This window comes from Python bivittatus, unplaced genomic scaffold (assembly GCF_059951505.1).
Source record: "Python bivittatus isolate LINGU-HERP-01145 unplaced genomic scaffold, Pbiv_v1 ctg000690_np1212, whole genome shotgun sequence".
Taxonomy (NCBI): Eukaryota; Metazoa; Chordata; class Lepidosauria; order Squamata; family Pythonidae; genus Python; species Python bivittatus.
In genome coordinates, this window is record NW_028277096.1 from 16118112 (window position 1) to 16139551 (window position 21440).

Sequence of the window (21440 nt, forward strand, 5' to 3'; positions counted from 1 at the left end):
GAAGAGAGGGAATCCGTCCCCCGCCCCAAGCCACAACTTCTCCAGCTCACTTCTACCTTCCCTCTTTTCAAGGGCCTAGTCCTCATGGAGTTTCTTAATCTGAGTCACGACTCGATCACTTGGGTTGGGAGATTGGTGGTGGTGGGACAGGTTCTCCATCCTCAGAATGCTTTGGGGTAGACAATTGGTACGTCAGGAAGAAAACAAGACCCCTGAAGTGCCAGTTTTGCACCTCTGACCTCCATGCACTGATAGTCCAGCTCCAGATGGGCTTCCCAGAACTTTGGGGAAAGTGGCAGTTTGTAAAACACTAAAAGTGCAGAACATCAGCTCATACTTCTGTTTTTAGGAAAACGGGCAGCCCCCTCCCCAGCGCATCAAGAGGACTGAGAAAGCTCCACTTAAATGAACCTGGAGATCGGTGGGGTGCTAAAATAAGCCTATCTAGTTGCCAAGATTTCTGTGACCAGATCCCTTCCCCCTTTCAATAATTGGTTTTTAAAAAGAGAATCTTGGTTTTTGGTTATAAGCGGGCTTTGCGTTAGGCAGGAATGCTCAGCAGCGATGCCAGATGTCGGTTCAACTTGGAAGAAGAGCATTTTGCTACACTTGGTTTTTTTTTAAACTCAGATTGCGGGGGAAATCTCCCTTTGGGGGGACAGCTTCAAGTGCAACTCCCCAAAAGGCTGTGGAGTGCAGAGGCACAACTGTAGCGCCTCTCTGCGGCTCTTTTAAGTGGTTGTGGTTTTTTCCCCCCAGTGATGGCAGGGCAGCTGTGGAATCACAGGACCTCAAGTGCTGGGTTGCAATGTAGAGCCTAGAACTCCCTGGGTTGTGTTATATAAATACACCTGCGCTTCATTCAGCTTCAGACTGTGGCCCCTTAGCCCACCAAAGGAGCGGAGTGTAACTGAATCATGTTTGAAGAGATCTCAGACCTCGTATGCTCATTCATCCAGTCCCTCGGACCACTGAAACCAATATGCTCTGTCCATCCGTCCTTCCAATTTTGGTTTAGCGTCTGATTCCCTCAACTGTCGGGCTATGTAAGGGAACAAATGCATATTAGGAGGAATGTTGAACTGGATATTGTTTGCAGTGAAGAAAACCTTGAATTAGCCCTACATTTGCTGATTTCTTGTTCTCTTCCTTCCTCCCCAGTAGAAACCAATTGTATGTGAATTTAGGTGCACCAAAGGCTGTGTGGACCTAAATAATAGAAATCTGTCAGATCTCTCTCCTCTGGGTTTGTGTAGTTCTTTCTGCTAGATACTTAAAGGGACACTTAGCATGTCTCCAGTGATCCTAGTTGATTGAAGGTTGCAGGTCACCATCATTGATGAAGGGAGGAAAAAGCTTTCACTCTTCTCTTTGCACTTAGGTGTTGCAACAGGGTTGTAGAAGAGGCATTCCCACATGCAACACAGGGAAGATGCCTCTTCTTAAATCAGTTTTCCCTATCCTGGGTCCTTCATCTGTTTTGTCCTGTGCAACTATTGGCCCTACTTGCTGAGGATAATGAGTGATGGTCACCAACATTGGGAGAGGCCCATGTTGGAGAAAGCATGTTGGAGCTGACAGCCTCTTAGAAGAGGTATTCTATGTTCCTTTTGCAACTGTGTCTTCTAAATCTCTAAAATACACAATTTTCAAAAGGTCTATGAAAAATCTGGTCTTCGTTGACGAAAACAACTGATTGCCTAATTGTTGGAAGTGTGATACAAAAATGTTACAGCTCAGCTGTTCTTTATCTGCGTGTGCCAAGAAAGTGAGGATTTCCTGGCACCCGCACGGATGGATATCCATCAAGTGTGCAGTAGCAAAGTCCACGAGATGGGCTTTTCTCTCCTGGAGCACTGCCTCTGTGGAATGTTTTGCTGAGTTTTTCCCATTCTTCTTTTCATTTGCCCAAGGATAAAAAGTCTCTGTCCCTTCTCCTTTTGGATCCACGTTCTTTTGATTTCACGTTTTGCTTTTCTTTGCAGACCTTGAAGCGCAAAGAGAAGGAGTATGAACACGAGATGGAACGGCTGGCGAGAGAAAAAATCGCCACGCAGCAGCGTTTGGCAGAGCTGAAGAATGAATTGAGTCAGTGGATGGATATCCTGGAAATTGACCGGATAATCCGCCAGACAGTTCAACCAGAAGACGATCAGGCATCCACTTCGACTGCTTCAGGTATGCTGGAAAGTCTCTCTCAGTGCCGTTTCACAGCAAGATGGTTGCATTCAAACTGTACTCTTCGTAGGTGTGTCTGTATGCTTGGTACAGTCCAAAGAAATGAGAGCTACTGGGGGCACGCAGAATTCTCCAAGCCACGTCTAGTGTTCTGAGATAAGAAAAACAGCCCAGACTTATTTTGCTTATTTAATGTTTTAATAGAACTATATCTGTAACCTGCCCCAGTCATAACAGACTTGGGGACCTGAACAGCAAAGCATGGATTCCCCCTGACCAAAATTAGCTACATTAAAAAACGTGGGGGGAGCAATATTTTGAAAAATCCTGTACAGGTAGTTTAAGAAGGAGTTCCGTTCCCAAGGTCTGTCCTTAAGTCGAATTTGTATGTAAGCTGGAACAGTATTATTGTATAATACTCTATAAGTAGTATTGTGTAATGAAACTCAAACTGTTGTGTATTGAACTCGAATCATTGTGTATTTAACTCAAATTTTGCTACAGTAGGCTCCGTTCTTAACTATGGATCGTCCGTAAACCAGGCGTTCTTAACCCGGGGACTACCCGTAGTGGCTACCCAAGTCAGCTGGGCCAAAGGGACATGAGAATATCACACACTTTAGTTACTTTCAAAATGGAAGGAGAGTTTGGGGCCACCCAGAACTTTAGGGTAGGGTGGGAGGGCTGATAGAGAAGAAGACCTCCAATGTCCCTTTGAACCCCATGATTCTATCTGCCCCACAGCTCAGGTGTTTCCTGCACAGGGGAGGCTTTCAACAGGTCCTCTCTAGACAACCAGACCCGATAGGCAGATTTAATACTGTCAAGGTGTTGCCTGATGTATCCCAGCTCTGTGCTGCCTGGGATTTTAATCACCAGCACATTGAATTGGCACTTTGTACTGGAAGCCTGCTGGTAACCAGTGTCAGCCTTCCCAGGAAGACCAGACAGGAAACACAACCAGATGAGCTAATACTCCTTTATTGTTAGGCTACATTGACAGAATCTTGCAAGTCTGAAAGTGCAATTCTCCCCCCATCTCCTTTACACTAGGGAGGGTCCCTTCTGAGCCTCTTTCCCTGCCCATTATGTAGCTGTGGGCTATGCTGTCTCTTATCTGACCATTCCCTAGGCAGCATCTCTGGGCCCCATCTCCCAAGGTCTTTCCCACATACCATTACACCAGTGCAGGGACTGTTAAAGTGCTGGTTACCCTTCCCAGCAGGGCTGCCCCACCAGCAGTCTTAGCAGCTGCATCTTCCAGGTCATCTCCCAATGCAGCCACATGTAGAGTGCATTATAGTAGTCCAACCTGAGGGATGAGTAGTCCATGGGTGAGCTAGGAAAGGCTTTCTTTTACACACACACCCCGCCCAAAGAAAGCGAAAAGAAGAAAAAGCAGGACAAATGTCCCACTGAAAGTGAACAGCTTGCCTCCAAATTAAAGCACCACAATTTGGAATCCATAAAAATAGATTTGGAAAGCTGAATCAGAATGCCTGCCACAGATTTTCCACACTTATTCTGGAGCATTGCCCCTTCCACAGCTGCTCCTCTATCAGACTCCAAAAGGGACCTTCATTCTCTGACATGCTGATCCCAAAATCCTTTTTTTCTCTTTTGGTATTTGAACACATTTGAATTTTTGAGTTGTTAGGTGATGGGAATAGTTTGCAAGTGAAAAACAGACAACTGCCATGAACAGTGAGGACTAGAAACCTTGCTTTTAAAAGGGAGAGATTAGCTACTGTAATAATTGTATTCCCTCCTTGCAATATACCTGATGGTTACAAAAGGCTTGTCTTTTTACTCAGACCAAAGATCTAAGGCTGAAATTTGCTCTGCATTTTCTATATTGTGTCAGGAGGCCATGCAGTTAGGCTCCTCTTTCCTTCCTCATTAGATTTTTAAAAGTAGGATCCTCTCCCCCACCCCTTTTTTGACCGAAAAGCTTAAGATGTATTTTTTTAAAAATGTGAAAGGATGACAGTCTTCTGGAAATTGCCCTGGCAAATAACCCTTCCCTAAACATGGAGCTGTTGCTAATACAGGTAGTCCTCATTTAGCAACTGCTTCATTTAGTGACTGCTTGCAGTTACAACGGTGATGAAAAAATAACTTGGTGACCAATCCTTGCATTTACAGCCTTTGTGGGTCTGTAAAGCAAAAGAAAACTGAAGTAAGATGGCAAGCACAGTCGTGGATTCACTTAGCAACTGCTTCACTTAACAACCGAGTTGCTGGTCCCAATTGTGGTTGCTAAATGAGGACTACCTGTAACTCTCTGTCTGGCCTTGGCATAGGCCATTTCTACAGTGATGGTTTTAGGTCTTGGGCTCATGAGTTAATTTGGGCTCAAACAAAATCACCCAGAGTTTTGGGAACTGGATAGAATATAAATGGATGAAATCAGTGTCAAGCACCGTGCCCTGCAAATAGAACTTGCATGTCCTGCTACTCACCCAAGTAACACCACTGTGCATGAACTGCACTGGCTCCCAGTTACTTTCTGGATGCAACTCAAAGTGCTGGTTATCGCATTGAAAACCCTACGTGGGCCAGGGCCTGGTTACTTGCAGGACTGCCTCTCCCTGAGGGTATCTGCCCGTCCTACTAGGTTGGAAAGGATGAGTGCGCTCCAGGTCCCCTCCCTTAAAGGTTGCCGCCTGATGGGACCTCAGAGACGTGCCTTCTCGGCGGCCACCCCAGCCGTTTGGAATAGCCTCCCACCTGAGATCCAAGGGATCCCTACCCTTTTAGCCTTCCAGAGGGCTGTGAAGATGTGGCTCTTTCCCCAGGCGTTGGGCTAGGATGGGGGTTGAGTTGGGAGGCTGTTTAGTCTGGCACCTGGGGGAAAGGTACTTTCATATTTAGCTGTCTTTTGATGGATCGTGAACTGCCTAGAATCATTACGAGATAGGTGGCCATGTAAGTCCTGTAAATAGATGAAATAAAAAGCCTGGGTTAGAATCTTTTCCTCCAACCTGCTTCTTTTTTCTGTGCATGGAGTCAAAGGGGGGGAAAGTGCTGAGAAGTATTGAGCCCAGACCTGAAATACCGACCTCCGTGATCAGATGACTTTGTTCAGGCTCCAGCGGGTTCCTGCCACCTTCCGTTGGCAAGAACTTTACATCTGCCTTCATTTTATCTCCCTGCAGAAGGAGAAGACAACATAGATGAGGATATGGACGACGACGGCCCTGTGAACTCGTTGCCGAAGCTTGCCCATCGCCAGCATCCCGAGCTCTTGAAAGCAGCCCCCCCCATCGCTGCTGCCCATCGCCCGTCGGTTCTGCCTCTGGCCCAGAAGCATGCCCCGCCCCACGCCCCACCCCCCCTCCAGCCCCAGGCCCTGGTCCAGCCCCAGGCGATTGTCCCTGCACAGACTCATCTCGTGGCCGCCTCCACGGTGCAATCGACTGTTATCGCCCACACGGCCACTACCCACGCCTCCGTCATTCAGACTGTCAACCATGTTCTCCAGGGCCCCCAGCCCAAGCACATTGCCCACCTCGCACCCTCGTCCACCTCCAGCCCGGTCCAGCTGACAACCACGGCTCAGCCCATCGGCCACATCACTGTGCACCCGGCCGCCCTCAACCATGTGACCCACCTGGGGCAGCAGCTCCCCCTGTACCCGCAGCCCGTGGCCGTCAGCCAGCCTGTGGTCGGTCACATTGCGCACGCCATCTCTCACCAGCAAGTGAATGGAACTGCCAGCCTTGGCCAGCCTGCAGTCATGGCGAAGCCCGGTGTTGGAACTCAAGTTGTCCACCATCAACAGTTGGTCGGCCAAACGGTCTTGAACCCCGTCACAATGGTTACCATGCCTCCTTTTCCCGTAAGCACCTTGAAGCTGGCATAGAATCAGCTGAAGAGCAACTGGATGAAACTCCATACATTCCAGCTGTGTCCCTGTCGCAGAGATGTTAGGAGAGGGAGGGTTGGACGGACTGACCCTCGGCGAGAGAATGGTGCAAGAGGCCGGGGGACGGGCAGACAATAACCTTTCCTCCTCCCTCCACCGACCCCCTTCCCCAGTTTTTTCTTTTTTGATTTCTCTCGAGAAACCTGGTCATGGGAGGGAGGGCGGGGGGGGATAGAAAAACCCATAAGGGCTGCTTCTGCACTTGAATTTCCCCTAATCAGAGAGAAAAATAAATCAATAAACTGTCCTTCACGGTGATTTTTTTCCTTTGACATGTAATCAGTGAAATAAGACTGTAATAAAGTTCTTAAGACTTTGACTTTTCTTTTAAACCACCACCACCTTTTTTTTAATTTTCTGGGTTTTTTTTTTGTTTTTTTTTTTTTGATGTGTTGCTTCTTTGTAGTTCCTTTTTTTAATGGCTGATCTCTTTTATTAAGACTTTGCATAGATTAAAAAGAAAAAAGAAATCATAGAAAATATATATATATATATTTATATATATATATCTACCTGCATATAGCTACATATATATAAAAATATGGTTCTCAGTGAAGACCACTGATGGGCAGATCCTTTGTTCAGGAATATTGGATGCACGTCAACACCAATCCTTTTCCTTTGAAAGGAGAGAAGATGGCATTTTAAAAAAACATCTTGACATGATAGATGGTTTTGTGGACCAGGGTAAAACCGTATTTAAAAAAAAAATAAGGCAAAACACATTACTTTTCCCCCCCACACTATATTTACATTTCAGTAAATTCATCCATAATCACTGTGACTTGTTATGGCATTTTAAGGAAACCCTCTGTCTAATAAAAGGTGAAAAAATGAGGTTGCACACAAGTGGATTTTGTGGTTATTGTAATGCTCAAACCTCCTGAATTATTGACTGATTTTATAAATTTGTTTTCTTATCTGCTTTTATGCCTCCCCTGGTTTTTGGTTTATTTCTGGATCTTTTGGCATATAATGACAGGTTCTCGCAAGACTTGGATCCAACCCGTGGCTTGTGCAGGTAGGAATGAAAATAGGTCCTGATGAGTTGTGGAGCAGGGGGTAATCGGTAGTTTTCAAATGAATAATTAATTCATCCGTAGCTCCTTGTTCTTCTGACTCCGTCTCTTAAAAGGTACCATGTTGGAAGCCAACATGTAATAAAACGGATCCTCCAAATTACTTCCTTCCCGTTCCAACTGAATGACATAAGGACAGGTATTGGCATTTTTTTTCTTGCAAAGTTTATTTGTAGTTGGATGCTCAGAGAAGCTTGCCAACACGCACATGCTGGATTTTATCAAGTAAGTTACAGTACTGTTGGCTCGTTGGCAGCTCTGGGTTGCACAAACCCAGCTGGGGAAGTTTGTCTGAAGTACGCTTGGGTGGATCAAAGTGATTTGGTTAATTCATTAAACTCTGATTAAACAAACCATGCCATTGCATAAACAAGCAACCTTGTAGAAGCTGTACGTGCACATTTTCCATGGAAGTCGCCTAGGGGAGAAGTTGCTTTGTGAATTGGCTGTTTCGGTAGAGGGAGGAAAAGCTGCTCTTGGGCTGAACCAAGGTTCTTGCCCAGTGTTTTGCCAACAGTTAATTCTTTGCGATTTCAGGTGCGATACTTTCTGATCAAAATGGGAGGCACCAAGAGCAGAAGGCTGGGGACCTATTGCAATCAGGTCTCTGCTACTAAGCCTCCCCCGCCTCCGCCCCAAAACAGCATCCCTTTGCACTGTCTGGAATTTGAATCAGGTTGCCGGTGCAAAAGGAACATGGCCAGCCTAGGTAGAGATCTGGTTGAGAGTCAGGAGAGCTCTTCTACCCATTTTGAGATGGATGAAAATTTAATGCCCCATCTCTGGATTAGCCATCTGTTGACAAATGCTAGTGCTGAGCATTGCATTAATTCCGGATAAGAACGCTAAGGTGCCCAACTGTGCGTGAGGGGAGCTCCGATTGACAGACGACCCCTGAACAGCATTCACACAACAATTTTGACTTGATGAAAGATCGAGCGTGAAAGGTTTGTTCAGTGTGGTACGGTTGGTGCTTAGCAGGGTATGGTTTGGGGCTCAAACGTGTTTTGCAAACCCAGAGGGGTTTTGTTCAGTAATTGGTAGCACGTGTTGGATTGGCTCTGCTGTTGCTTTTGCATAGTTGGCAACTGTTTTCATCTTGACTTGCACCTTAACTATCTGCCAGTAATAAATCAAGCAGAACAGTCTGTCTCAGTCCTGCTGCCTTTCAGGTGCTATGCAAGATTTGGCACGGGCCACAGGAAGCCAGCAGGGTTTGCCTTCAGAATTGGTTGGCATATCTGAACTGGATTTTTCAAATCTTGGTTTCCAGTGTTAAGTGACTGAAGTGTGTTTAGAATGAATGAGATAATTATGGCAGGAGAGCGTGCCACTCCTTTTCATTGCATTTTAGGAGGGATGTGATGTCAGGCAGTGGAATATTGTCCAATAGTTGATGTGAGAAAACATTTGATCTTGTTTGGAAAAGTGTCTTAAAGATGCTAGGTGCTAGGGTCTGAATGAATGACGTGACGAATGCAGGGGGTCTAAAATACAGGCAGTCCTTGTTTAGCGACTGCCTCATTTAGCAACTGTTCACCATTCCGACAGAGATGAAAAAGTAACTTTGTGCCCAATCCTCACATTTATGATCTTCGCAGGTCTGTAAAGCCAAGGAATGCTGAAGGAAGATCATACTCACAGGGATGGTTTCACTTAGCGACTGCTTCATTTAATGACCAAGTTGCCAGTCCCAATTGTGGTCGCTAAACAAGGACTCCCTGTATGTAAATATCTCCCATTCCTCCTCTTGCCCAGTTGGACACATTGGGGTGTCCTAAGAGCCTAAGCAACTCTTTGAATGGAAGATTGCAGCAAGCAGGAGCCACGTCCAGAGAGATCCTGCGCCAGTTCAGGACGCCGGCCAAGCTGTAGCGTCCTTTTCCAAGATAGGCCGTTCTATCCTCCTGCCAACACCCTGGCTCTCCCAGGACTACAAAGCCCAGGATTCTCCTGCCACGTTTAAGAATCTTGGGGCATCAACAGCCTGATTCAACAACATGAAATGGGAGGACTGATGCTTTCTGGCCATGGGAATGGAGTGGAAAAGTGGATTATCCTGAGATGTGGTTGCCTTGAATAAGGCATGGCTGGCTGAAACCCTGATTAAGGAATTCCGACCCGCATGAATGTGCTGCGAGATGCGCTTGCGAGGGAGGAGACTGCCACCTATTGCTGAAGTTTGGAGAGGCGGGTCTGCATTCAGGCAACCCAGCAACAGGATTTTCCAATTGGGTCCTTTTTCTCAGCCAACAGCTGTGTGGCTGCTCCGTGCCTCTCCTCCAGAACGCCTGTTCTGCTCTGATTTTTTTTTTTTCCAAGCCAGCACACCAGTCCCATTAGACAGATTAGGTTTGGTAAATTGCCTTTTGGGGGGGGGCACATTCGTGTAAATCTTCAGCTCTGCCTACTTGGAGAATGCTGAATGTCACTCATCTTTTGAGTCTGCTGTTTGAGGAAGTGCTGAACATCTACCTGTGCTCTCAGCCGGTGTGGCTAATTGGTAAATAACTCTGTGTGTATGCATGTATGATTTGTCACAAGCCTAGCACAGGAAGGTCAGCAGTCCACCGATATGGGTCATGTTTTGCATCTAGAGTGGGGGAAACCTGCCAGCCCACTGCCCCTACATCGTATTTTTAATCCTGCCTTTTTTATAGATAACTCAAGGTGGCAAACATACCTAGTCCTCCTGCCTCCTATGTTCCCCACAACAACCACCTTGTGAGGTGGGTTGGGCCAAGAGACTGAGACTGGCCCAAAGTCACCCAGCCGGCTTTTATGCCTAAGGCAGGACTCGAACTCACGGTCTCCTGGTTTCTAAGCCAGCTCCTTACCACGACACCAAACTGGTTCTCTTCCCCTCACTCAAAACACACAAAGAACGATTTTGGGCCATGAAATACAATCCAGAATGAGGGCTCGTTCGTGTACGCTCAAAACTCAGCTCTCTCTTTTCTTGCCGGTTAAAGGCTTAGAAATCTCTTGAATGTATCTCAGTATCTTTGGATACTGGAATACAAGGCTGGATCTAAGAGCAGTTTCTTTTGTTCCTTTAAAAAAAAACTTTTTATTTTTTAAAAACTTCTTGGCAAATAAAAATAAATACAAAAAGAAGAAAAGGAAAGTTGGGAGACATCTGTGTAACTTTTCTTTGAAATTCTAGACTGCTGGATGGACCCAGGAGTCCAGCCTGGTACAAGACAGCTTCTTATGTTCTGTAAGGTACAGAAGGCCAGATCTTCCATCTGATTTGGACTCTGGCTGAAAATTAGGGACATGATGCTGCCCGGTTTTCTGGAGGTAGCGACTGATGACTGGGAGAATCGTGCTAGCTCTGATGAACCTGAAAGCTCAGGTCAAAGGCAATTGCATTTTTTTATGTTCTTGCTGATTGTTCTACTTACAAATCAGACAGGAGACAAAGAGCACCACGTAGCCGTTAAAAAAAGCTTTGACAATATGTATTTTTTCTCTCTCTTTATACATAGGTTTGCACTTGAGATAAATTCTTGAGCAATAAAGAAAATATTTTGCTCTGGACAAAAATAAATAAGGCAATACACAATATTCATAAAATACCATTATGCGGAACATTATAATAAACAGTACAACAAAGTTTGCACAGTTAAATTATTTTTGTTTGGTTCTGAGGTTTTTTTTGTTTTGTTTTTGTTTTTATATAGTAAAGTACCATATGATACATTCTCCAAAAAAATAGTGCAGTGTTTTTCTGTTAAAACATTGATCCCTCGAGAGTAAGGGTGGCTGTGGGGGTTAAGACTTCACCTTGCTATCGAAAGAAAATATGCACAAAGGAGAAAGCATTTTCCTCCGCCATGAAACTGTCCAGCAGAACCATGCATGGGTCAAGCACTTGGCACACAGAAAAAAAATAAAATGAGCAGGGCTAAGAGACTGCGTGCATGCCACCGCCAGCAAAAAAGTCAGTTTCTTAATTTTTATTTTTGTTTTTTTTTTTGCATTCCAAGGAAAGAAACAACGAAAAGGATTACACTGGACAGAAGTTGAGTTGGCACTTTGGGGCGATGTCGAACTCCCCTTCCGTGGCTGTTGCTCCATTGGGGGTGCAGCCACCGGTAGAGAATCAGTGAGGCCAAAAAGGGGTGAACAAACAGACATGCTGATGCATAAAAATTTCCTATGGGGACAGACAAAGCAAAATGAAGAACTGACAGGGGTATCCTCAAATTGGCACTGTAGAAGGACCTGTCTCTCAAATCCAGCTCATTCAACATTCCTTTGGATTCCTAGCATTTTTGAAAATCAAGATTCTAGCCCTCAAGGTTGTGCAGAAAAGTACTGGAACATCTCTCCTTATTTCCCAATCCGTGGTCAGCTGCTGCTGGAACCCAGCCTTGGATTGATTGACCAAATCCTGCACACATACATAAACTGAGCATGAAATCTCGGACTAGTACTTTACCAATTTTTTTTCTTGACTGTGTAAGCCAGTGTTTCTCAACCTTGGCGACTTTAAGCTGCATGGACTTCAACTCTCAGAATTCCCCAGCCAGCAGGCAGGGGAGTCCATATAGCTTAAAGTTGCCAAGGTTGAGAAACACTGGTGTAAGCTGTGAGCCACTAGATTGATAAGAGAATTGGGCTCCTTTCCAACAGAGATTCCCCCCACCCCAAATCCAATATACACATTAACCCAGGGCAAATCTCGCCTATATGCAGCTAGAGAGATTCCTATGCAAACCTAGACAAAACCTTTGCGAAATTATAGTAACAGTACAATTTGGAAGAACTATTCTCTCCCCTCCACACACTTGCATACCACCCTAGTGCAAGAGGCAATTTCTAACACGAGAGAATTGCAACAAACAGGAGAATAAAAACACACAAGAATGATTTTTGGCCCTGAAATACAGTCCAGAATGAGGACTCGTTCATGCACCCTCAAACTCAGCGTTGTCTTTTCTTGATTGTTAAAGGCTTAGAAATCTCTTGAATGTTTACTTCATTACATGGAAGATGCCGTTAAAACATTGTTTGAAGTGACAAGTGCAGGAAAATTCCCTCTCCCCACCTCCCCCGCAAGGCTTTTTGCCAGCAATGCTAACTTCGCATTCATCCAGAAGCTCCAACCTTCATTTATTCTCAATCAGCGTTTGCACCTTGCAGACTAAATCTCTTGCTATCTTCAGGATCTCCTGGGCATTGTGGTGTTCAGCCATCTCTGCACAACAACAGCAAGGCATTAGGGAAAAGATTAGCGGAGCAAGGTCTGAGAGATGATCTTAAGGTTCACTCTACGTGCACTTATATTTTGGTAGAGGCAGAAATTAGACCAATTTCAGCCTTTGTCCACAACCACCCATTTTTGTGAGTTCACGGAGAGGGCTGAAGGTTGCTGGCCTAATGCACCCGCCAGAAATCTGATTCAACCCCTCTGAAGCAGGTTCTTGGCCACGTGCTTTCTATCAGTTCTTGGCAAATAAGGGTTAGATACATGAAGATTCCAATCAAGCTGAAATTTGCAGGATGCGGGAGGAGTAATGAATGCTGCTTCTGAGTTCCTGCACAATCATAGCATTCGTATATATCTGGATAACTAACCTTCAGCAGTCAAAGTTGGAGTTGCAAGTAACAGCTACTACAGAATAATGGAAAAGCTTTAGGACGCGTGGAGGTGATGTTTAGTCACACCAACCACACAGAAGAAATGCAGTACAGTATTTATTTCTTATTTATGATCCACATATCACCATGCTGCTCCTTGTATACCTTCTGCCCCAATGTGCTGCTTACTTTGCCTACACAGGTAGTCCTCACCTACCTATTGCAATGGGGACCGACAACTGCATCGCTAAGCGGCGCGGTCATTAAGCGAAACATCATGTGACCGTGCCTGACTTATGACATCAGTTCCATTGCAGTTAAGCAAATCACTGCATGTCATTAAGTGCAACAGAGTGACTGTGACTTGCAACTTCCTGCTGGCTTCTCCACTGACTTTGTTTGTTGGAAGCCGGCTGTGAAGCTCACAAATGGTGATCAGGTGACTACAGGACGCTGAGACAGCTGCAAGTTCGAGGACTGATTGCAAAACTACTTTTTCAGCACCATCGTAAGTTCAAACAGTCGCTGAATGAGGCAGTTGGTAAGCGAGGACTATATACAGTATATATTTGCTACAATATGTGCCTTTTATTCCTACAACACAGTGGAACTACTCACCAAGTAGGCACTCTATATTTGGGGTTGGCGTTGTCTGTTAAGTCTCTTCCCCTGAAAAGAAACCCTCCAAATTCTGCCTTCAGAAAACTAACATCTCGGTGCAAATGTCAAATTAGGAACCTTGTGACAGCATACCGATTTTCAAGGTGTGGTGAATTTCTGAATGCAGGATCTGGGGGGTTTCTTTTCAGGGAAAGAGACTTCACGGGCAATTTGTATAGAAAGGTCTTTGTCAAGGGAGCCCAGGCCAGCCGGTTAGAATGGGCTTAAATTCAGAGACAGGCCAGCTTTCTCAATGTGATGTAAGAATCAACGGCAAACCAAATAATGGTTCCATCTGTCTCCTACATTTGGGCGTAAAAGCCAGTAATGTTCTTTCATTCCTTCCTTGCTTAAAAAAAGGTTGGAGTTTTAAACTGCAAATAAACGGGGAAGTTTGCCCCCTCGCAAATAAAAAAAATGAACAAAATCTTGTCCAGTTCTTACTTCCTTACCATTAAAAAACTTGATGATATCGGTGAAGTCCATGTTGTTATCACGGATAATCTCTCGGTAAGACTCCACCAGTGCTAAGGCAATGAAAAGGACAAAATGTTCTGAAGAGATGTACTTCGCTGCCCAGATAACTTCCCACACTGTAAATACATCCTCGTACAACAATTCTGAATGGGAGGAACAGACATTAGAAAGAGCATCCAATTACTTAAGCGCATCACAGTCAACTGCTCGATTGAGGGCAAGGCTACTTCTCCCTATGGAGGTTGCCAAAGGCTCAGATCACTTAATGTGAGCTCACCATGGCTACAGATTTGTGAGGAAGCCGCTCTTGGGGATGTAGATGTTCCAATCTTGATCTTTCTGGTTAAAAAGGATCTCGGGTAGCATTTCCCCCAAAAGACCTTGAAGCTTTCTGCTATCAGTTTAAAGAAGGAGGAGGCAGAAAGCTGCCTTTGTGGCCAATCAAACTATTGGACTAGCTTCACGGATTTCACAAAGGCATGTTTTTCAACCATGGCTGTCTGAGTAAGCCATAATTGGCTGTGTTCACACAACATGTTTGGTTAAAAGCAGCCTGCAGTGTAATATTTTCATGCAATAAGTGAATCATTCAATGTCAATTTGGCTCAATAGTCTAGTAACCTATCAGGGAAGATTGTCTTCAACCTATCTTTCCAACCCTTGGCTCTTCTGCAAACCTGGGCTGTGTTCCCAAAACACCCTTAACCCTGAACATGGATCGATAAAATTATTTTGTTTGCATATAGCATACTATACCCAAAGAAATAAACGATGTTGAAATTTAGTGTATAGGAGTGGTTCATACAAGATGTAAAGACAGTGGCTGGGTTTGAAACATTAGGAGAATGTCTTAATGACATTCTTAATTAAAACATTCTTAATGAGAATGTCTTAATGAGGAGCTGATCCACAATGGAACAGACTCCCCACAAAAAACTAACCTTAAGTTATCTTCATGAGTCCTTCCAACTTCTAAAATGCCTTTATCTGATGATAATAGAACAGCCTTGAAAAAAATCCTTACCCCTCTTAAAATCTAGCAGGAACCAGCGGTAGCAGAAGTAGAAATGTGTATAATCTCCATTCTGGTGCATCAGTTCAAAGAGCTCAGAATCTAGAATCTTTTGAGTCAAAAAACACACAGAAAAAATATAGGACGTATGCACAGTGAAGTACTTAGAGACATGTTTTTTGGCGTGCAATCACCCTATATCAAACACAGTTTTATGGAGGATCCAGAGGCTGTTATCTTCCATCAGTCATCATTCTCCTCCCGTATTTTCCCACCATTCTTCCATCTTTTTTTTTTTCCTTCTGAAAGAATTCTGATTAAGGAGGACGAGATGGAAATGCTCCATTGTGCTTAGTGATGGGGAAAACCAGTATTGTTCTATCTAGAAGTATTTGGGTTGTATATTTTATAGGCTAGCCAATCCTAGCGTGTAAATGGTTTACAAAAACACAATGAAATCAAACAGCATAAAACATAAGCAGTAAAAGGCCTGAGAGAAGAGGAAAACTTTGAGTTCTTCTAAATTGTAATACGGAGAACACCTTCTCCAATCTTGTCTTTCCTAAGAAAGCAGATGTGCCTATGGTCTTATTGGGTTCTATGCCTGAATAGACTTCTACAGGACTGCCCTGTAACATGAAGAAAGTTCAGAGCTAAAATCCGATTTTCTATCCACCCCCATTGTCCACCATTTCTAAACCTCTGATGGGTCTTCCTCTTGTTCCCTTTTTTTTTTTTGGAACTAAAAAGCCCCAAGTGTGAGTATTTTAATCAAATCTAACCCATCCAGCTTGGGGAGGTAAGGTTACTCCATGACTGATTATTGACAAAAGCTTTCTAACTGCACCATGTCAGTTATTTATTCAGAACATTTATGACAAAGTGATAAACCAGGGCAGCCTACAAAATCTTTGAAAAAAAAAAAAAAAAAACCCAAAAAGAAGAATCACACAGACCACTACAGCAAACTCAAAACAATTCAGTGATGATTAGGGCTAAAATACATTATAACCCCCCACCACCACCACCGGTCTGGATTTGTCAACTGTACTGATCCTGACATGAGTGCCTGGGGAAAAAGCCAGCTCTTAACTGCCTTTAATGAAATGAAATTAACTGTGTTAATTATGAAAGGTTTTCATGATTAAAGGTGCAGTGGAGAAGGTGCTGGGCTAGAAACTGGATGAATGTGGGTTCTGGTCCTCCTTTGGGCATAAAAGCTGGCTGGGTGACCACGAGCCAGGCCCCCTCCCTCTCTCTCTCAGACCAACCCACTTCACAGGGTGGTTGCTGTGGGGAAAAGAAGAGATGGGAGCACTAGATATGACACCTTGAGTTCTAGAAAAAAAGATGAGATGTAAATCTATGAGGAAGAGGAGGAGAAAGAATAGACATCAAAAGTTGTTCTCTGTTGACCCCTCTCAGGTCTCCTAGTCCTTGGTTGCTTCTGTTGGCCATCCTACTGCCTAAAAGAAACAGCGGAAGAAACAGAGCCACAGTCATTCCTCTCCTTGTTCACCTCCTGGATGGAGCAGGACAAACTAGCAGATGGCATGTTAATCCCCTGCTAGGATTTGCCTGGGCCACATTCACACATGTATCAGATACGCAGAATCCCCTTCCATAACAGACGTACACAATCCACTCTCACGTGCCTAAAAAAAAGTAATCAGGCTTTTTAATGGTATTAATGGAGAAATCTTAAAAAAAAAAAAAAAAAAAAGCAACTACAACAATCCAGGAAAGATTTTTCAGGTCTTGGAGCCACTTCCTTATCTAGCATTTTCCAAAATACCCCCTGAAGGCAATTAGGCCTTTACTGATCTTCAGTTGGCGTTCATGAAAAATTTTTGAAAGCCCCATTGCAGCACGAGGCAAGGGGGGAAAACGTTCATCTCGGTTCAGCCCCGTTCAAGGAACGGGGTCAGGGAAGAAGCTGATAAGTGGAATAGGAAATTTTTGCAGATCGAATCTGACCCAGAGCTTCCCCAGAAATTTACACTTGCCCCGTCAGTGTTGGAGGGGTGCTGTTTTTTCTTGGTAGTTCCTTGATTAGGCTGTTGTTCAGTTTGATTGTTTGTCTGAGTTGGTAGTTCCTTGGTTAGGGGATTGTTTACTGCTTGATATACAGGGCAAGCTACTGTACAGGCCTGGCCAAAAGTTTTGAGAATGACACGAAGATTAATTCTCACAAGGTCTGCTGCTCCAGTGTTGGAAGATGGCAATGTGCATATACTCCAGGATGTTATGAAGAGTGGTCAGATCAATTGCAACTAATTGCAAAGTCCCTCTGCCATGAAAATGAACTTAATCCCCAAAAAACATGTCCACTGCATTTCAGCTCTGCCACAACAGGAGCAGCTGACATCGTGTCAGTGATTCCCTTGTTAACACAAGTGTCAGGGTTGACCAGGACAAGGTTGGAGACCACTCTGTCATGCTGACTGAGTTAGAATAACAGACTGGAAGCTTTAAAAGGAGGGTGGTGCTTGAAATCATTGTTCTTCCTCTGTTCACCATGGTTACCTGCAAGGGAACACGTGCAGCCATCATTGTTTTGCACAAAAAGGGATTCACAGGCTACTAAGATTGCACCTACATCAACCATTTATCAGATCATCAAAAACTTCAAGGAGAGAGGTTCAATTGTTGTGAAGAAGGCTTCAGGGCGCCCAAGAAAGTCCAGTAAGCGCCAGGACCGTCTCCTAAAGGTGATTCAGCTGTGGGATCGGGGCACCACCAGTGCAGAGCTTGCTCAGGAATGGCAGCAGGCAGGTGTGAGTGCATCTGCACGCACAGGGAGGCGAAGACTTTTGGAGGATGGCCTGTTGTCAAGAAGGGCAGCAAAGAAGCCACTTCTCTCCAGGAAAAGCATCAGGGACAGACTGACATTCTGCAAAAGGTACAGGGATTGGACTGCTGAAGACTGGGGTAAAGTCATTTTCTCTGATGAATCCCCTTTCCGATTGTTTGGGGCATCTGGAACAAACCTTATCCGTAGAAGAAAAGGTGAGCGCTACCATCGGTCCTGTGTCATGCCAACAGTAATGCATCCTGAGACCATTCATGTGTGGGGTTGCTTCTCAGCCAAGGGAGTGGGCTCAGTCACAATTTTGCCTAGGAACACAGCCATGAATAAAGAATGGTACAACATCCTCCAAGAGCACCTTCTCCCAACCATCCAAGAACAGTTTGGTGACGAACAGTGCCTTTTCCAGCACGATGGACCACCTTGCCATAAGGCAAAAGTGATAACTAAGTGGCTTGGGGACCACAACATCCAGATTTTGGGTCCATGGCCAGGAAATTCCCCAGACCTTAATCCCATTGAGAACTTGTGGTCAATCCTCAAGAGGCGGGTGAACAAACAAAAGCCCACAAATTCTGACAAACTCCAAGCATTGATTATGCAAGAATGGGCTGCCATCAGTCAGGATGTGGCCAAGAAGTTGATTGACAGCATGCCATGGCGAATTGCAGAGGTCTTGAAAAAGAAGGGTCAACACTGCAAATACTGACTCTTTGCATAAACTTAATGTAACTGTCAATAAAAGCTGACACGCAAATGCTTGTACTTATACTTCAATATACCATCGTAACATCTGCACGAAGATCTTCCAACAGTGGAGCAGCAGACCTTGTGAGAATTAATCTTTGTGTCATTCTCAAAACCTTTGGCCAGGACTGTATATAAACAGAGAGCAAACCCCACTCCCTTCGAGCACTGAAGGTGTTACCTAGCCAAGTAATGAAACGTCTGCAAGAAAACAACCAAGCTCAGAGAACCCCAAGGACTCCCCAGTTCAACCCTGAGCTACAGAGATTCTCTTCTACTGGTACTTCTGTTGGTGCAGGGAATTTGCATTTTTACAGATGCAACCCATTGCTGACTCATGTTCAGTTTCCCATCAGCTATTCCAAGATTGCTTGTACAAATACCACTGCAACACCAGGTCTACTCATCTGGTACCTCTACATTTGCTTTTTGTTTTGTAGGGGAAGAGTTCTGTATTCTTCCACTTTCAATCCATTTCTCTCAACCTGTCAAGATCATTTTGAGATATGCTCCTGTCTTCTAGGTTACTTGCCATCCCACCCAGTTTTGTGCAACTTTGTTAACACTGACTCCACCTTTTCATCCCTGTAGTTAATGAGTAAAGATTGAATATGAGAGGACACCATACTGATTCTTCTGGGAAACCTCACTCGACGTCTCTCTCTAGTATGAGGAAGAATTACTGACCAATTTTGTAATCTGTTCTGGTCTACTTTACTGCATTTTATTGTTTTTCATTTTTTGTGAGTCACCCAGAATTGGTTGGAATCGGGTAGCATCAAAATCAAATATATCAATAAACCCCCTGTGAGCACAATTTTCAAGCCAGCTACTCTACAAGATCAGACCACCTTCATTCAGACCTATTATATCTTCCTCTTTTTTCTTACTTTCACAGGCGAGCCAATATCTCTCTTTCATTTCATTTGTTAATTCATCCTCTTTACCATTTACTCCTTCCATCCCAAATGGCAATTTTCCATATGCCATGTTCATCACCAGGTGGGGCCACTGCTCTTGCCCTCCACCACCCACCATGGCTTTGGTCAATCACGGCTTTCACACTTTAGTAATGCAGAAGGTAGACACTAGGTTTCCAGCCTGACCCACATGCAGCATTTTCTGTAACAGTAAGGAGAATGATGGTCAGTTTGGGCACACTTCATCCAGCATGACACAGGGACAACAAAGCTCAGCCATGATCATTCTATTGTATGCAAGTTAGGATCTCTAGTCTAGAGACTACAGTGCAAACCTATAGACTGTTGCTCACATCCTTCCAGCATAAGAGTACAGGGAGTGTACAAACACAGAAGAGGCCTTTGTGGACCTTCTTCACTTCTTCTCTTGTTCTCCATTTTTTTCCTCATTGCAACTGTGCTTCTTTAGGAGCTCTGCCCAGTCCACAAGGGAATGTCATCTGGTTAGACCCAGGAAGAGAGCCTTTTCTGTCACGGCATCCATCCTCTTGGACATCATTCTTCTGGAGATCAGACTCACCATGGCCCTGCTGGACTTTCACAAGGCCTTGAAGACCTGGTTTTGGGGTTGAGCCTGGGGCCCTGGGGGCATGGGGGACTCTGCTGTACGGTTATATGAATTGTTGTGATGGATTTGTTCTTCTCCAGCTGCTATTTTTTTTAATTGTCATACATATTTTTGTTATATTGCTTATATTCTGTTCTTAAGGATTAGCTGCCCAGAGTTATGTATGTTGAGATGGGCCATTGTACCAATTTAATAAATAAATAAACAAACTTCTGAGCATCTCTTCCCATTAGCTTCTGTTAATGTGGAACCTACTTATTACTGCTGAGTTTATTAACATCCACTCTTTCGAAGAGTCTGAGTCTGAGACTACTCAATTCCCTTCAGATCAGGTCTTGCAAGGTGACAGCAGCCCATCATCTAGAGCAGCGTTTCTCAACCTTGGCGACTTGAAGATGTGTGGACTTCAACTCCTAGAATTCCCCAACCAGCAACTCTAGGGGTTGAAGTCCACATATCTTCAAGTCGCCAAGGTTGAGAAACACTGATCTAGAGAACTCAGACCACAGCCCCAGAAACCAAATCTCTCCCATCGATGCTATTTGCATAGCTACAGCATCTCCCGTGGAAAGTCCTCTTCCATTCTCAGGTTTTCAAGTTAGCCAACTACAAACTCCTGACTTAAAGGGAAAATTTGCCAGGGAATCCCCTTCAACCCCCCTCTGCCACCCAAACTCTCCTAGTAGATAAACGCAACATCTGGTCCCCTCGGCTTCCTGTTATAGAAGCCAGAAGGAAGCCATGTGTTATTTACCAAAGCTTTTAATGGGCTTGAATTATGGAGAACAGTTGATTTATTGTTGACCTAGTCCCTTTTTATGGGTGGGGGAAGGCATTATTGTGATTACATATTTTATTATGATTATGATTACCTACGATTACTTTTATCTGCCAAATAACCAAAGTATTCTGTGATGTGTTTGGTTTTATTCTTAGTCTGGTATCACTTTTAGCTTTGCTAAAATTCCCTAAGCTTCAGAAAGATGACAAGGAGCGCGAGAAATCTTTTAAATACACATGCCAATATAAAACCCACCTGGATAAGAGACCTCATGTTTGCAAAATGTGTGTCCATGGCTCCTCCGTTGGGGAAATTCTGGCTCATTCGCTTCATGAGGTGCGTAAAGCAGCTGTAAGCCAGCTCATCTAAAACCAGGTCAAGACAGGCATTAGCTCCATGAATTATCAATAATTGTTTAAAGAAACCAATATTTATTATTTGCCTTTTAACCAGCAAGCATCGCAGACCTCTACAACACAAGAATGCAACTGTTCCAGGCCAGCGTCGAAGTAGATGCTGAGGACCACACTCCAAATCATAATGGAAGGAACCAGGACATTAAATAATATTAACGCAATTGGAAAGTAATGATATTATGACCATCACATATTTGAGGAAAGTAAAATAGAATT

General features: G+C 44.3%; 2 protein-coding genes across 12 annotated transcripts in view; one reads left to right on the forward strand and one right to left on the reverse strand.

Annotated features, from left to right (window-relative positions):
* The window catches only part of MNT (MAX network transcriptional repressor), a 65432-nt gene extending 58450 nt beyond the window's left edge, over positions 1-6982 (forward strand). Inside the window, exons 5-6 of the mRNA XM_088152300.1 lie at positions 1986-2178; positions 5337-6982. Coding sequence (XP_088008426.1) covers positions 1986-2178; positions 5337-6043 — 900 coding nt within the window. The 3' untranslated portion in view covers positions 6044-6982. The remainder of the gene's footprint in view (positions 1-1985; positions 2179-5336) is intronic.
* A 3622-nt stretch (positions 6983-10604) lies between these two features.
* The window catches only part of SGSM2 (small G protein signaling modulator 2), a 131640-nt gene continuing 120804 nt past the window's right edge, over positions 10605-21440 (reverse strand). For 5 of the 11 annotated variants that reach the window (XM_088152244.1, XM_088152241.1, XM_088152243.1 and 2 more), the window contains 4 exons: positions 21064-21173; positions 14936-15032; positions 13887-14054; positions 10606-12391 (listed from right to left, as the gene is read on the reverse strand). In XM_088152244.1, the coding sequence (XP_088008370.1) occupies positions 12303-12391; positions 13887-14054; positions 14936-15032; positions 21064-21173 (464 nt within the window). In that variant the 3' untranslated portion in view covers positions 10606-12302. Of the gene's footprint in view, positions 12392-13886; positions 14055-14935; positions 15033-15631; positions 18041-19426; positions 19602-21063; positions 21174-21440 lie in introns of those variants that run through there. The other 6 variants (XM_088152240.1, XM_088152238.1, XM_088152242.1 and 3 more) reach the window with 6 other exon arrangements.